We start from the raw sequence: 15,627 nt of genomic DNA on the forward strand, positions 1-15,627 counted from the left end.
GACATGTGCAGAGAAGCTTCCAATCTGAATCCACAAATGCTAAAATAGTATGCTGTATGTAAGGTAGTCTGGGGTCCGTCTTAGTTTTGTGTTTAAATTATAATTATGAAGTTCACTCTCTGTTTGGATTCTCTTTAAATTTCTGCAATTGGATGGTCACTTATTCCAGCCCTCATGTAAGCCATCCTATGTAAAAAAGGCTTCATCAAGTCATCGTTGGCCCAAAACCTAAGACAGTTCCCTGTTTCCTTCTAAAATAAAAATTTTCAAATTTTTAAATAAGCATTTAAGGACGTTCTGTTAGCACCCCAAAATTGCACCACAATAATTTCCCCTCCAGTCCCTTTCTGTGAGGCTACCCTCCACACTATCAAGTTTTCCTGATAAAGCTTAGTGTGATTTCCAACGCAAGCTCAGAAAAGCATTTCATAACGACCAAATTTACCTTATCAATTGAATGTGACCCGTTCCTCTTTAAACACACCAAGTCAATTTCCCCTCCCCTCTTACCCGCCCCTCGCTTGTACCAGGCTTTTGTCTCACCGCTGTAACTGGCTATATGATATTTGAGGGAAAAGAGTCTGATTTGCTAATCTTCACACTTTTTATATGGCACCACATTTTCTGAAATCCAGTAAGTACTAAACTAGTATTTACAAGAAAGTCGAGACTAGTGTTTCAGGAATTAATTCTACGAAGCTATCCTTGTCTTTTAAAATTTCTGCTTATTTCAAGCTAGGTTCGTTAATTTCCATTATATGTGCGTTCTTCAAAAATAAACCCTAGAGCTAGGAGAGCATTGCCATATTTCAGTCTGGACATACACAACATGCATGCAAATTCCAAAAAGAGAAGAATATTCAATGGAAATTTCAAAAACAGCGAGCTATAGTTAATCCCTAGTCTTATAAAAGAACTTTTTATATACCAATAAGATGCTTGGAAAAATCAATGAAAACATAGGAAGTATATGCAGAATAGTTTTCTTCTTTTTTAATATCTGATTTTCACCCTTGCAATAAACTTTGTAAAATGCCCTGAACAAATTAAAATGAGTTTGGGTGCCAAACGCTTCACCGAGTACCTGTGGGCTTCAACTTTATGTGATAACTAAAACATATTTCCTTTAAGATGCTTCTTGGACACAGCTAAATCCCTGGATACTGAGAACCTGGTAAGACTCATTTCAGGACATTATACTACTGGAATACTCACTAAGCATCAAGGTGACTAAGGAATCTATCTGTCATCTATAAAAATGAAATAGATAACCACACAGATCCTCTGTCAAGCTTCAGAAATACATTTATTCAAACCATCATAGTTATTAACTTTTTCCCCTATAATAATGTTTAAAGAACATGTTAGGGTTTCTATTTCATAACTACCACTGTGAGGCAATTCTAACTAATGAGTGTCAAGAAATGATACAGTTTTCCTGTTTCCCAAGAGTATATGTACAAAGCCCTGTAAAGGGATGTACACTTGCCAATAAACACGCTTCTGTGTCATCCCACTGAGAAGCCTAATTATAGGGACACTAATTCTAACCATTTAAAACTGCAAGCAAGACTCAATTATTTAACTACAAATCTATTCAATGCTGTGCTATTTATCATAGCAAAAACTGCAAATATATATCCAACAAGAAGCAATCAATCAATGACTTCTCCAGGGCGACTAGTATGACATACATTAAAATACTATAAAGTCAATCAAAGTGGTAATACACAGAACACACTGATATAGAAAAATATAACTATTACAAAGTGAAACTGAAAGCTACTCAATTATAAACACAGAAATCCACGTTTGTAGTTCGCTGTGTTTCTATGTATGTGCTTATGTGACAGTGTACATGTATATTCACTGCCATCAAAGGATACAAATTTTTATTATACATTTTCTTCCTTTTGCTTGCATTTTCCAGAACTATAACTTAAAAAGAACTTACACTTTTAATGGGAAGAAAATACTAAGAAGTGTTAATTTAATAAGTTTTTCTGTTTTCCTAGCCTCTTTCCAGTATTTTCCCCTCCACTTGATCGCCAGCCCCACCCCAGAGGCCACCCCTCTCCCGAAACCGCAAGATCTAAGTGGAAATATGGTCACTTTCATCATGACCACCCAGACTTCAAAAAATGCATCTCTGAGTATTGAGACATTAACCCTGAAGAAACATAAAGAACCAAGATAGGTTTATAGTTTTCAGATTTCAGGGAGATGAAGCTGAATTATTCACATCCATTAAACAGAGTTTGAATGATTCATAGCCAATTTTATTTTTATAATCATAATGAAACAGCTGGGATTAGAATCTATTCATGGACTCATAAGAAATTTGCACCCCACCTACTAAAATTAGTTCCCGCATCCAAAATTCTGATTTGCACATCTGACTATGAACACAACAGGCAGCATCACTCAAAACCAGGCAATGGAGGAAACAGATTTCAAGTATGTCACGTTCTCACCAGAATGTTCGACTTCTCCTGGTGTATACTTGCTTTAATCGCCATTCATAAGCAGCCCCTTAATAATAGGTCACTTCCGAAGCAGGAGCTCTCTTATATAAGATGGGCCCCAAGAATGTAATTTCAAAGCTTTCCAGCTGAATGTGTGACTGTTATTTGGGTTCCTGGCCATTAATGAAAAAGTCACATTTAAGAACTTGTTCTCTGACTATCTGGGCTCCAGTATCAGAGTTTAAAATACAAGATTTTTTTCTTAAAGCTGCCTTGTGTACGAATTGACATATCTGAATGCTTAATGTTTTCTAGGAGACTTATTTGGCTCCAGAATTTGCGATTTTAAACAAGTCCTGAGTAATGGGGATACAGCTCAGCAGCAAAAGCGGCTGGCTACCCAGCAAGCGCCAAGTCCTGGGTTTGATTCCCGGTGCAAAAAGTAAATAAAAAGTAAAAAATAAAATACAGAGATTCAAGCAAGGGTATCTCTTGCCAATAATTTTCCAATGCAGGAAACAGTGCAGGAGGATCGAGTGAGTCACCCAGGGTCACACAGCGAGTTAGTCACAGCAAATCCAGAACACAAACTCTCCTTCCCTCCAATCCAGGGCACTTTCCACTGTGTCACTGGGAAGAGTCAAAAGCAAACATAAAACCTAATTCTACCCGGAAAATAAAATCCAGTCATGTCTGAGCCACAGCCAGTGGTAAGGTGGAGCACACCCACTCCCAAAGCCAACTGCAACCTCCCAGCGCTGGGCACAACACCAAAAGGAGCTCGACTAAATACTCAAGCCCCTAGGAATCTGGGCAAGCTCTGAAATAAAGGAATAGGTAGGTAGGTAGACAGACAGACAGATAGGAGAGAAGGAAGGGAGGGAGAGAGAAAGAGGGAAAGAAAGAGAGAGAGAGAGAGAGAGAGAGAGAGAGATCCTATATTCACCTGGCATAGTTATTAGAGGCACCAAGGTAGACCACAGACAGTACATGCAAAAAAGTTCACATTTCAAAATTCTTAAACTCTCTTTGAATTGGTTACATAATTCACACAAAGTAGATGGCTGTTCCTAAATTACCTAGAAAATTCAGGGGTGTAAATTAGTTATCAGGAAGAATAAAGTAAGTCAGACATGCCTAACTCCTAATACAGCCCAAGCTGCTGTCAATTACACTGTGATTTGCAAAGCAACTATACTAAAAGAAAAAAAAGTAGATAAAAGTTTTGTTCATTTTTGAGTGCAGTAAGAAAGTTCCAAAGTCCCACACTGCGTTTTCTTTCAAAAAGCAAATAATCACTTTTAAATAAAGTATCTTTCCTGCAGCTAGTATTTATAAACTGTGAGACGTCCATGTGCAAAGCCTTCTGTAACCAGCCTAGCTCCAACACATGTAAGTGATAGCTGCATGGTTTCATAAATGTATGGTTAGGCATGGCCTAAATCTCAGTGTTTTTAGCATGCAATTAGCACAAATGCAATGTTATCTGAGAAAATACTCTTGCTTCTGTGCTTTCAATGCTTCATTAAAAACAATAAAAGACATTGTGTTTGATATGATGAAATATTATGAAAAAATACTCTCCAACAGAAGATACATGCATGTGCAGCCTGTGATGATAAAGGTCACTGAGTGAAAATAAAGATTATTAAAGAAAAACACACAAAACATCCCTTCTTCTCCCCTGTCCCTCAAAGTCACACCACATCACCCATTTACTCAGAACACACTCTAGAAGGGTTACAAAATTTTACAGCTACATGAAAAAATTGGGGGTAGCAAGGACGTTACCTACAGGGAAATAAATTTTAAAAAGAAAATAAATAGAAAAAGAGAAATTTCTCTCTGAAAAAAGAAGGCAAATGTCTGACGAGTTGCTTTCAATTAAAACACTTTAATCAGCTCTTCTCTGGAAGATAAGTGCTGCTGGAAAAGGAATTTGTCTAAGAATGTGGCAAATGTAATACAAAGTAAGCACATAAAACAGTGTACCTGGCTGGCTGTCATGTGCTATAGTGCATGTGCGGGATGAGAAACAGCGCTTAAAAACTGCATTTGTTTTCCTCTGAATCCTTTACATCACCATTAAGTTAACTACAATGTACCAGTTAATCCCTAAGTATTTTAGAGTCATGTGCCCCATGCATTTCTCGTGTACTGATTTATTTTGCATCTTAAAAATTACTCTTTAGGGGCTGGGGATTTAGCTCAGCAGCATAAGTGCCTGCCTTGCAAGCGCATGGTCGTGAGTTTGATCCCCGTACTGATAAAAAAAAAATTACTCTTTAGAGGACAGGGACTCGGACATTACCATTAGATAAGCCACATATTTTCTCTTACAAATGACTGTCATTATACTAAAAGAAATTACCCCAAAGAAATGGTAAAACCAAAGAACACATACAAGGAAGTTTGTCAATGTGCACTTTATCACTACAAATGGAAGCAGCCCAAATGCTTCTCAATAGGAGATGTTCAACATACTAAGACATAGCTATATATGACACTGTGTTGCTAAAATAAATATTATCAATTGTCTTTAGATGGGAAAATATATCCATGATATATTGTTAAATTAAAAAAGTTATAAACAGTCACATACATAATCCCATACCTAAGTATATATAATAAGTCTATCTTTCTATCTATATATTTAAATGTATATAAAAGACACTTACATGTCACAATATGAACAAAAAATTACTTCTGGGCTGGAATCCACCAGCGGTTTTTATTTTCTTCAGTGTTCTGTAGTGGCTTCCTGTTTCACAACAAGTGTGCCTCACTTGCATAATTTCAAAGTGCTGCTTTTCTGTTTTGTACCCACATGCACAAAAACACATGTATTTAGATGAAGCAAATTAACTTTGAAATTGCAGGAAGTCATCCAAGCGTTTATTAGCAAATCACAGTGAGTTAAAACAGGAGGCTACCCAATTGTTATAGAGAGGTTCAGTGGAGCCAGCTGGCGGGGTTAGAACTTCATCTCTCACTTTTTATAGACTACAGCCTTGGGGAAATTAATCTCTCTGCCTCAGTTTCCTCATCTAAATAAGGAGGATAATAGCAGTTTCAACCTCAAACAGTTTTAACGAGGATAAAAGGGTTACTCCAGGAACAAAACGGGAAGCAGTGAACTTCTAATCCCAGAAATTGAAATGCTACACTGACATAGCAATCAGCTCTAAAGATCTATCTATTTATACCAAACGCTTTCTTTGTGAAATGTTTCCTGTGCCATTCTGAAAGTAAAGTCACCAGGTTTAACCTTCACTGAGAATTCAAATTTGATTGCTACACTGGTAACATTATATTACCCAACGTACTACTAGATAAACTTGGTAAATTCTCGGAGAACAGATTCTCTTATGAGCCATTAATCTATACAGGCTCTTTTTTAAATCATGATCAAACAGAAATCTTGAATATGGAATTTTAAACTAAACCAGAGGCAAATGTAATTCAACAATTAATTCATATTGCCATGGATTTATCAAAATATCTATTTCACCTCAAATTTTTAAAATATTTCATTCATATCTACACGCTGAGAAGTTTCATTTATACTTACCTTCATCCTTTTATAAAGTATTATGCAAATTAATTATATTTTTCAAAATGTATTTAAATACCCTTCGCACTTCCTGGCTAACCATGATGTTAGACCTAAGTACATTTTCAGGGCATGAAAGAGTTTATCACTCTCTTAATTAACATGCCCACATGCAAGCATCAACACTTTACAGATGCAAGATCACATGTAAAATTACATTTGAGAGGCATTGATCACTTGAATAATGATGGTAACCACTCAATTCATCACGTGCCCTGCACTCAGAGACCCCTCAGCACCACTGCTAAGCACTGACAGAAACAAAACATAGGATAAAACCTCATTTATCCTTTCCCAAAACAAAATTTGTATTTGACTCCATTCCCTTTATAAAATGTTAATTACAGGTATCTGTAAGTGATAAAGCTCCTCCACGACTGACATGACTGCAGCTCGTGGCCTAACAGTCTAACTAGATGCAGAGATACTAGTTGCAGGTTTCCTCTGGGTAACCTGTGGACCCCTCTAAGAATCAATGCACTGGCCTGTAAGACAGTTCTTGCGCAAAGTCTATAGGAAAGGAGAACAAAAGCATAGCACCATGAAGACAAGATTTACTTTTTTATGGCTACCAAAAAAAAATCCTTGATAAAAAAAGTTTGTAAATATTTTAGGTAACCAACATGTGGAATTCATCCATCGGACTGGTTTCAACCAGAAAAATGTGACATTCACATGAGGACTGTGTATCTCAGGAACAGTCGAGTTTTGAATCACTGTGCACCTATGATCTGAAACACGGGCCGCCTTCCGAATACATTTCCTTTCCGACACCTGAAGCTTATTCATGGGTTCCTTTGCAGACCTGGGTATCTCCTGACTCAGGCGGTCCGTGAAAGAAAGAAGCCACACAAAGATATTTCTACAGGAAGTAATTAACAGATACTGCCCTCCAGGATACCATTTCACAGGGATGACAAACCTACAGTCCAATTCACTAGATATATCTGCTTCCTCTGCCTGCGAAACCCTGGCCAGCAGAACTATGCCAGACCTCACAAACAGTCTAGGTTACCACACAAAGGAGAGAAAAGAGTGCTGTTAAAAAATGCACAGGCCAGTGCAGCCAACTCACAAGACGAAATTAGGTTACCAGTAAACCGCCATTCATCAGTAAAAATCGATGGCTGCACAAGGAAAAATGTTAGCAACACAGTTGAAGATTACTTGCAGAGCTAGTGATGAAAGGGTGAATCCTTCTGATTTTTCAGCTGTGTTTGCTATGCAAGCCTGTAGCCCCAGCACTGCCTGACAATAAAAGGATCAAAAATGCAAATGCCTAGCAATGTATCAAGACCCAATCTTATGAAAAAGTTTTTAAAAATTTAAAAATAGTTTTAAGAAAGGGGGGCCCGGGGATTTAGCTCAGCGGCATAAGCACCTGCCTTGCAAGTGAGCAGTTGCGAGTTCAATCCCTGATATCAAAAAAAAGAGAGCATTGTGGATGTAACTCAGTGTGAAAGCTCTGGATTCAGTCTCCAATACAAAGGGGGTGGACGGAACATACTTCTGGCTTTTCCTGCTACAGTCAGCCCCTTTTGGTACTTTTTGTACATACGCACCTATCAAAAAAGTCCAAAGAAGTTCAGGAAAATGGTTACTTACACAGACATTAAGTCAACACTATCCATAGCATGACTTCAATTCTGCTTTTATCTACATTAAATACGAAGCAAAGCAATAAATCCCACTTTTCACTTGAGACCATCTTTAGTTTAAAAAGTTCCTGTGGTCCTCTGTCCGCGGTTGTAAAGGCATTCAACACTGTTGTTGTCTGAATGTCTGTTTGGCTGCCAATGGACTGTCCCCAAAGAACATTTTTGCATTTCAATAGACTGCCCAGTATCAACAATCTTTCAACTATAAATTTAACGCCTGCTAAAGAAAGCTGGAAATAGCACCTACATTGTACCATCTCGGTATCACATTTACAAACGAACAGATAGCCAGGCTGCTTCCACTTATCTAGCATCACAGGGTCTCAAATGCCCGATAAACATTAATTAACCGAGCTGCACAATACTTCTGAAGGCTGCGGTAGCATCCTCTGCGGGAGACAGATGGACTGAGTTCCTGGGAGGCCTCCCTTTGACAGTCACTGGCTGAGCTTGGGGTTCCAGGCAGAACTTGGAACTAATTCCCATAGGGCCAGGGCTCCACATCTCCCCCAAACCAAGCAATGCAAAGCTTGGAGGTCAAGACTGACAAAAGTCCTACGAATACTCTACACAGGCAACCAAAATCGGCTTCTAAAAGGTTGATTTTTTTTTTCTCCTCCAGGTGCATAGAAGAGTGGGCTACTCACCAAAGGGTTAGAGCCCCAGGAAAAATTAGAGTGCCAGAGTTACATGACTCTGGACTTTGTTTTAACAAACAACATGGGCTGCTTCACCTGAATGCTGATCTGCCTTAAGTTCCTCCTACCAATTTAACCATTAACTGTAGAACCTTTTAGTAAGAGATGAAAATTTCATTTGATACCTACAAAATTTTTGACAAACTTAATGACCTCTTATTTTGACTCTGTTCATGCTTTTAACCAGATGAACAACTAAGCTTTCTGTTCTAAAATTCAATTGAAAAATTCTACAAGAATAAAATCCAGAATTTGTTATCCAGTAGTAGTGATAATAATAAAATTACGCTGTATATGATTTTGCCTAAAAATTAATATTTTGTATAAACACACATTATAGAAGAAACTGGTAAGAAAAAGACTCAAAGCTAAGTGAGTCCAGACCCACTACTTAGTTTACAATGAAAAAGAAATACCTTTCAGCATAGTTCATGTTCAGTGGTCACACATTAAATACATTCACCTCTTCACACAGCCCTATTTCATATCTAAATAAAAATGCTTGGTTTTGAAAGTATTTAATTTTAGTGGCCACTTTCAGGTGGCTATTTATGTGTTACACGATCTATTCTAGACGACTTAAAACAACATAAATCCAAGTTTTCACAAGAGCCTGGACTATTTCTAGCACAGATTTTAAAGGCTTTCACATTACTTCTTATTCAGGAATACGCAAAGGTTTTATAGAAGAACAGAGTGTTTAACCTGCAGCAAAAGCCTAATTTGCATAAAGCAATTAATAAAACACAAAGCCCAAGCCAGTGTGTTCTGTGTCACACTCAAAAGCACAGAGGTCAACAGAAGGGACAAGCACAACTTAAAATTTTTTTATAGCAAGACTGCTTTCACACTAGCATGAGGGAAAATACAGACATTTACTAAATGAAAATACCCATAAGTGGCCTTACATTTAATGCAAAACAAGGGACACATGGTGACACAGGCAAAAATGGAGAAAAGCACTAATGTTCGTTAAGGGAACATTTTGAAATTTTAGCTCTTGTGATTTTTTATACTGTCTTCAGTTTCAGGAGTACAGCAAATAGTCACCATCGAACCCAGTTTAAAAAGAGGAAAGTATCAGAAAAACTACTCTTCTGAAAAGCACCCTGGAAGTTACATTTTCTGTTACAATAAATTGAGCACATTTTATTACTTATCAGCATAGCATTAAATTATTTATCAATGTCTTTGTGACATTTTTCCACACTTAATTCTTGATTTCAGTATTTAAAGATGACTGTTTTTTCTCTTCATATTAGAAATTATATGTATAAAGTTAACACTAATATAGTTACTTTATTAATGCTATGCTGCATGTACTATTTAATAAGAAATTTATCTGAAGTCTGATACTTTCTAGTTCTTAAATTTCTCATGGCTACATTTCCAAATAAACATATCCATCAGCAAAGGAGTTATTTCAAATTCTCTCCCACTATTTAAGTCAAATATAAATACTCTATATTTACACAGACAACTGTACTTTGCTCAAAACATGTAGACTGTATTTATCATTTTTATTGTGCATTTATAAATTATTACAGGACACTGTGTCACTGAACTAGACCTTTACAACTACAAAAATTTAAGTGCATTATTTTGTCTTCAGTAAACATCACAGTAATATTTCACTAGGTTTTACCTTATGATGGAGGGTGATGAGTTGAGAAGACTGTATTTGCTATGGTAACTCAAAAATAACAAATTTCCACCACCAAAGTAGAATTTGTATGAAATTCACCACCTCAATTTTCTCAGATGTATTAATAGCTAATATGCATACACCTCAAAGCTTTTTGATTCAGGGCCAGGGAGGTAGCTCAGCAGTACAGCGCCTGCCTAGCAAGCATGAGTCCCTGACTTTAATTCCTAGAACCCAAAAAGGGAAAAAGAAAATTAATTCAGCTATTAAACTAAATTTTGCCCAATCAATCAACCAAATTAACCACTCTTCCTAGTCTTAATGTCCTATAAGTACATTTAGAGGCTGCCAATCACAGGGTGTATGGGGGGAGATAAATGTTGGAAAGTATCATCACCGTCATCACCACTGGTCTCCTTAGAAAATGTAACTATGTCACTCGGGTTTTTACTTTGCAGTCAAGTCAGTTATTTAGTATTTCACATTCTCAGGTACACAAAAGATGACAGAAAAAGAGGTGTGCTACAAACAAGAAGAGTCAAACAATTTGGCATGAAATGTAGACAGCAGTGACAAAGCCTGGATGCCCCTGGAAGGCAGCAGAGTGCCACACTCTCAAGTCACAGTGCCACATTAACTGGTGGAAGACCTGTGCCTTACCACCAGAGGCTTACGTCTCATCCCAGCCTCCCAACCAGGAGCCAGGGTCCCCGAGACCAGAGGGACAGGGCGAGTGAGAAAATAAGGAGCTTTCCAGTTCTACAAAGGCAGCTCCACAAGGCTATTTGAAGGAAGTTCACTGCATTGAACCCCATCTTGAAAGACACCGGAACTCTTCTCCTGCCCCCCTAGTTACTACTAATAAACTTGCGCCTGCCCTGCAGAAAGGGTTTTTCGTTTCTTACGGGGCCATTCCAACCTTCCCTTAGCTCTGGGCATGGCTACAGGCAGGAAAATAACTGCTCCTGCAACTTACTGTGCCCCTCCAAGGGGCAGCCCTCACCCCCACTCTGGATTCCCTGAGTAGCAAAGCTGGGCTTCAGAGAACCTGCAGGAAAGCAGGCAGCCAGACCCGGAGAACATGGTGCTTCTCCCCAGCCAGACCTCAGTGGTTTCCCACCAGCCGTCCACAGCCCTGGGCTGTCTGAACTCTGTCTCCTAACTGGGAGTTTTGTGCAGGTTAGCTAGTTTCTGACTCCACTTTTGAAGTATGAACAAAGCTTCGAAATCACGGCCAAGCTCAAAACTTTCTTGGCATTAAGGTAGAAAGACTGAAATTGTGGTGCCTCAGGCAAAACTCAAGGATCACTTACTGGGAACTTGTGAAATTTCAAAAATGAAATGATTTCCTGACAGAGTTGAGTTTATAGAGCATGAAGAGAAGAAATGGAGGATATTATTTTACCAGGAGGTCTTGTTCTATTTTTCCACCTGGAATATCGTCTTTTCCCATAAAAACGCCTGATAGTATTAAATATGTACAATTCTTTTTTCAGCGGTCTTTGTACCATTCACGGTTACATTTTCCTTGTTGTTTTCACCCATCCTGGCAAATAAACAACCAACACCATTCTCCATGCACGTCTATACTAAGGACTTTTTTCCAAAATACCATGGTATCTGCGTCTTACCCAGGAACTCGCTTCCTCTGTGACTTCTGCTAACTTCCTTATTAATCATGTACTGTGTCACACCACCTTAAAATGTGAAAGCCACCGAGTTATTTTAATGGAACAGATGTGCACCTTCTGGGATTCCAAACCTCCTTTTTCCAAAGGCAGCTTTGTTATTTTGCATAACCACCAGGAATGATTAACCCGTACTCAAGCCGAGCTGAGAGCAGAGACAAGCAAGCCACTGCCTACCACGGCATCAGGGACGCGTGCAGGACACACAAGCCCACAGGAGTTAACTCTGTGCCACTTCGCCCTTATAGATGTGAACTGCTGAATCTGAATCGCATTTCATTCCTCTCCCCCAATAATGCTGCAAATAGAGCATGCATGACTCCCCTGAGCTCCTTTCCAAGTATTATAAACTACTGAAAAATTAAACCTTCCTACCCGTAACAGGGACTGGGACTCGTCCTTGGACTTGCTTTCTCCGGACGCTGGGTACTGCTGGGTGAGAGCCCCAGCCTTCTCGCCACCGGCCGGCACCCCCTGCAGGAATCCCTTGGTCTCCACAGCCAGGCCATAAATGGGTCGCGCCAGGTGGGCAGCTTCTACACTGGGGCTGTCCCTCAGGGCCTTCGTCTGCTCTTGGGCGCTGGACACAGGCGCCAGGAGGCCCAGGCTGGCCTGCGTGTAGGACGGACTCCCTCGCAGGATGTCGGCCCCTCTCCACGCCACGCCCCGCAGCTCTTCGCTGGAACTCTCTGCCCAGACCTTCTCTTTGAGCCCGTCTCTCTCCTCCAGCTTCTCCCGCTTCACCGCGCTCTCGCACACCGGCTCTCCCATTTTAGAGTCTGGGTTTAGCAGACTGTAGACCTTGAGGTCCATCTTGGGCTCCTCCTTGATGGTGGAGACGCCGTGCCCGTCCTCCTCGCCGTTGGCTGTAGTGATGTCCTGTTCCTGGCAGTGAACAGTGTTGAAGTGCTCCAGTAGTGACTGAGTGTCGCCAGCTGTGAAACTGCACTGACGGCATTTGTAGCAGCTGTGTGCTCTCCTGGAAGACAAGGAAACGGTCAAGAGAGACTCGGCATTCGGAAGGGCGTTGGAGTTCTTCTAAACAATCTTTAACACCTGAATTCTATCTCAAGCACTGTCATGAAATACACGCAGACATGGGAATTTAATTAACTGGCATTTTCTGTTCTGTATAAAGAATGTGAACTTCCCTTTTGAAACATTAGCAGTAACAGGTACACACATATGCACGCGCACACACACACACGTTATGTGCATATATTCTAAATAACATTAATACTGGTTGATTGGCTTTGTTATTGAATCACCTGCTCTATCTGTTTTATCTCGGTGGATAATCATCAATTCTATACCAGTTAAGTCGATATCCACAAGTATTTATACGTGACTTCATCAATGAACTTTTCACTTCCTGTTTGGTTAAACTAACGTGAGCATTTTCTTCACATAAATACACATTTCCAGTGCTGAATTGCTTTGAATAGCTTTTCAATACATTAAAATATACTCGAAGTGATTACAGTGTTTTTTTCTAGTATGAATTTAAATCTGGTTACTGGATGAAATATGGTTATCTGATCTACATAACCTAGAGAGTAAGATGTACTAAAAACCCAGAACTTTTCTATAGAAATACTAGCTGTCTATAAGGACAGATATACATTCAGCAAATTAAATATTTACTGACCATCATACAGCATAATAATTTCCTGCACAGATATGTTCATTAAAAGGATGTACAGTGTCTTCTTTTTTAACAGCATAAAACAAGGAAAAAAACTCATTGTCAAAATTCACAACATCTCTGCTGTTAATGAAAGCACAGTAACTATTACATTAGCACTAACATTTGATTAACAAAGAACAGAGATTCTGTACTGCAAAAATCATACCAGAAAGGTACACAAATTGCAATAACATAAAAAAAAATTCGTAATTGGATCTCTAAGTAAATACTTACTTTGTATAATGTTAGGAGATACCAGCAAAATAACAACATGAATTTCATGAGCTATTGCTGAAAACCACTGTAGGATATGTAGTCATATACGTTTAATTTTACATAATCATCCAAGTATTAGTTTGTCAGGAACACAGTACTTGTAAATAAAAGATACATTTTCTCACCTATCTGGTGATTACAGTCTCTCCAAGATTGCTTCACTTAAGATTATATGTAAATATGTATGTAAAAAGAACAAAATATACTAAAAATGAAACGGACAGAGCAGGGGTTGTAGGGTGGCTTAGGGAAATCAGAACTTTCTGGGCCAAGTATTTAAATGCAAAGGTTGAAAAGTAGCTGCTCTTGTTGGAGGCAGAGAAAAGGATAAAGAGCACATTCTAGAAAGTCCGGGATACTGAAAGAGGTTATTTTGTCTAGAGAATAATAAAAAAAAAAGAGGAGGAATGCAAACCTACAAGCTAGACGGTCATCTAGAGCATTTGTTCTTGGCCATGGTAAGAAAAAAGCAGAAAACCAGGTCCTGGGGTACGAAACACAGTCAAATGACCGTTCCAATCACTTTAGGAATGTGACAGTTTCTGTATTAATAACCTTGTTCCCGTACACTCATGCATGATGATGGAAATTCCAAAAATGTTTATATTTTACAGAAGTAAAATTCAAAGATAAAACCAAATCACAAGGAGGATTTGATGGAGTTGCACATTATTCAGAGCTCCTATTTGGCTGAACAATATGGATATTTAACTCCACTTTTTACAGGAGACCGTCTTCTATCTTTTCTTCTGTTTTTTTCATTGTTTTAGTAGTACAGATAAATACAAGCAACATAATTGGTGATAACTAGCAGAAAACTATCGTATTAATTTTCCAAACAAAGATAATTTCTGACTAACAGTAAGATTTGTCACCAATGTCAAGGCTTTTCTAAGTCAAAAATATGATTAACCTCACAAAGGAGAATAGATACAACCTAAATCCAGGACTGGAATTTTTGGAAACTTCATCTAAAGAACCCTCACAGTTTAGGATAATTCAATGGGAAATAAGCTCATAAATCCAAAATCGTACAAAAATCATTGTGCTTCTGGGGCCAGAATGTGCAAACACAAAAATGTATTTATCAAAATGGGTAAAGCCCATTTTGATAGCCCATCAATAAGATAGCTTATTGATGATAATGTGTAGACTGACTCATGAAAATTTAAAAGTAAACAAACCCAACTTCAGAAAGTTTCTCAGCAAACTCCGAGTCAGTCCTAGTGAACTCCATCTCCCACCTCAGCAGTGAGTATCTGGTTTCCTGACTGGCTGATACCTCTGCTTGAGACTGGAATGGGATTCCTACCTATAAATTAAAACTACACCATTATCACTTCTACCTGGGGATTCTAGTGAAAAATTTCCAAAAGACTACAGCAGTCCCATCTTCTCAGACAAAGGCTGGAAAAACTAGGACAGCAAGAAAGAGAAAGTATCAGCATGCTAGAGAGAAATACAAAGTTCTAGGGCACTGCACGGCAAAGTGAGTTTTAAAAAGGGGAAGACTAGGGTATGGTCCACTGGTACAGCGCTTCCTGTGTGCACCCAGGGCCCCCAATAAATCTCCGGGAACAGCAAAAACAATATGGGCAGAAAAAAGGACAGACATCTAGCTTTTGTTAGAGAAACCTTCAGCAGCACACTGAAAGGTGTGGATTAGGGGGCTGGGGATTTAGCTCAGTGGCATAAGCACCTGCCTTGCAAGCAGGCAGTCGTGAGTTCGATCCCTGGTACCGATAAAAATGAAAAAGACAAAAAAAAAGGTGTGGATTAAACCAAACACCAGAGTTCTGATCTTGACTCTGTAGTTAATGATACACAAAATCTCAAATAATGTACTGAATCTTCTCAATGTCCTCCTGTGAAGTAAAATAACTACATTTTGCTACGG

At 38.8% G+C, this 15,627-nt stretch overlaps 1 protein-coding gene across 8 annotated transcripts in view; it reads right to left on the bottom strand.

Annotated features, from left to right (window-relative positions):
- Trps1 (transcriptional repressor GATA binding 1) overlaps nt 1-15,627 on the bottom strand; it is a 231,408-nt gene that overhangs the window by 146,318 nt on the left and 69,463 nt on the right. For all 8 annotated transcript variants that reach the window (XM_063257653.1, XM_063257650.1, XM_013143982.3 and 5 more), the window contains one exon: nt 12,143-12,746. In XM_063257653.1, coding sequence (XP_063113723.1) covers nt 12,143-12,746 — 604 coding nt within the window. The remainder of the gene's footprint in view (nt 1-12,142; nt 12,747-15,627) is intronic.

The sequence above is a fragment of the Cavia porcellus genome, unplaced genomic scaffold (genome assembly GCF_034190915.1).
Source record: "Cavia porcellus strain 051 isolate PalLab524CR breed Dunkin Hartley unplaced genomic scaffold, mCavPor4.1 scaffold_10, whole genome shotgun sequence".
Classification (NCBI taxonomy): domain Eukaryota; kingdom Metazoa; phylum Chordata; class Mammalia; order Rodentia; family Caviidae; genus Cavia; species Cavia porcellus.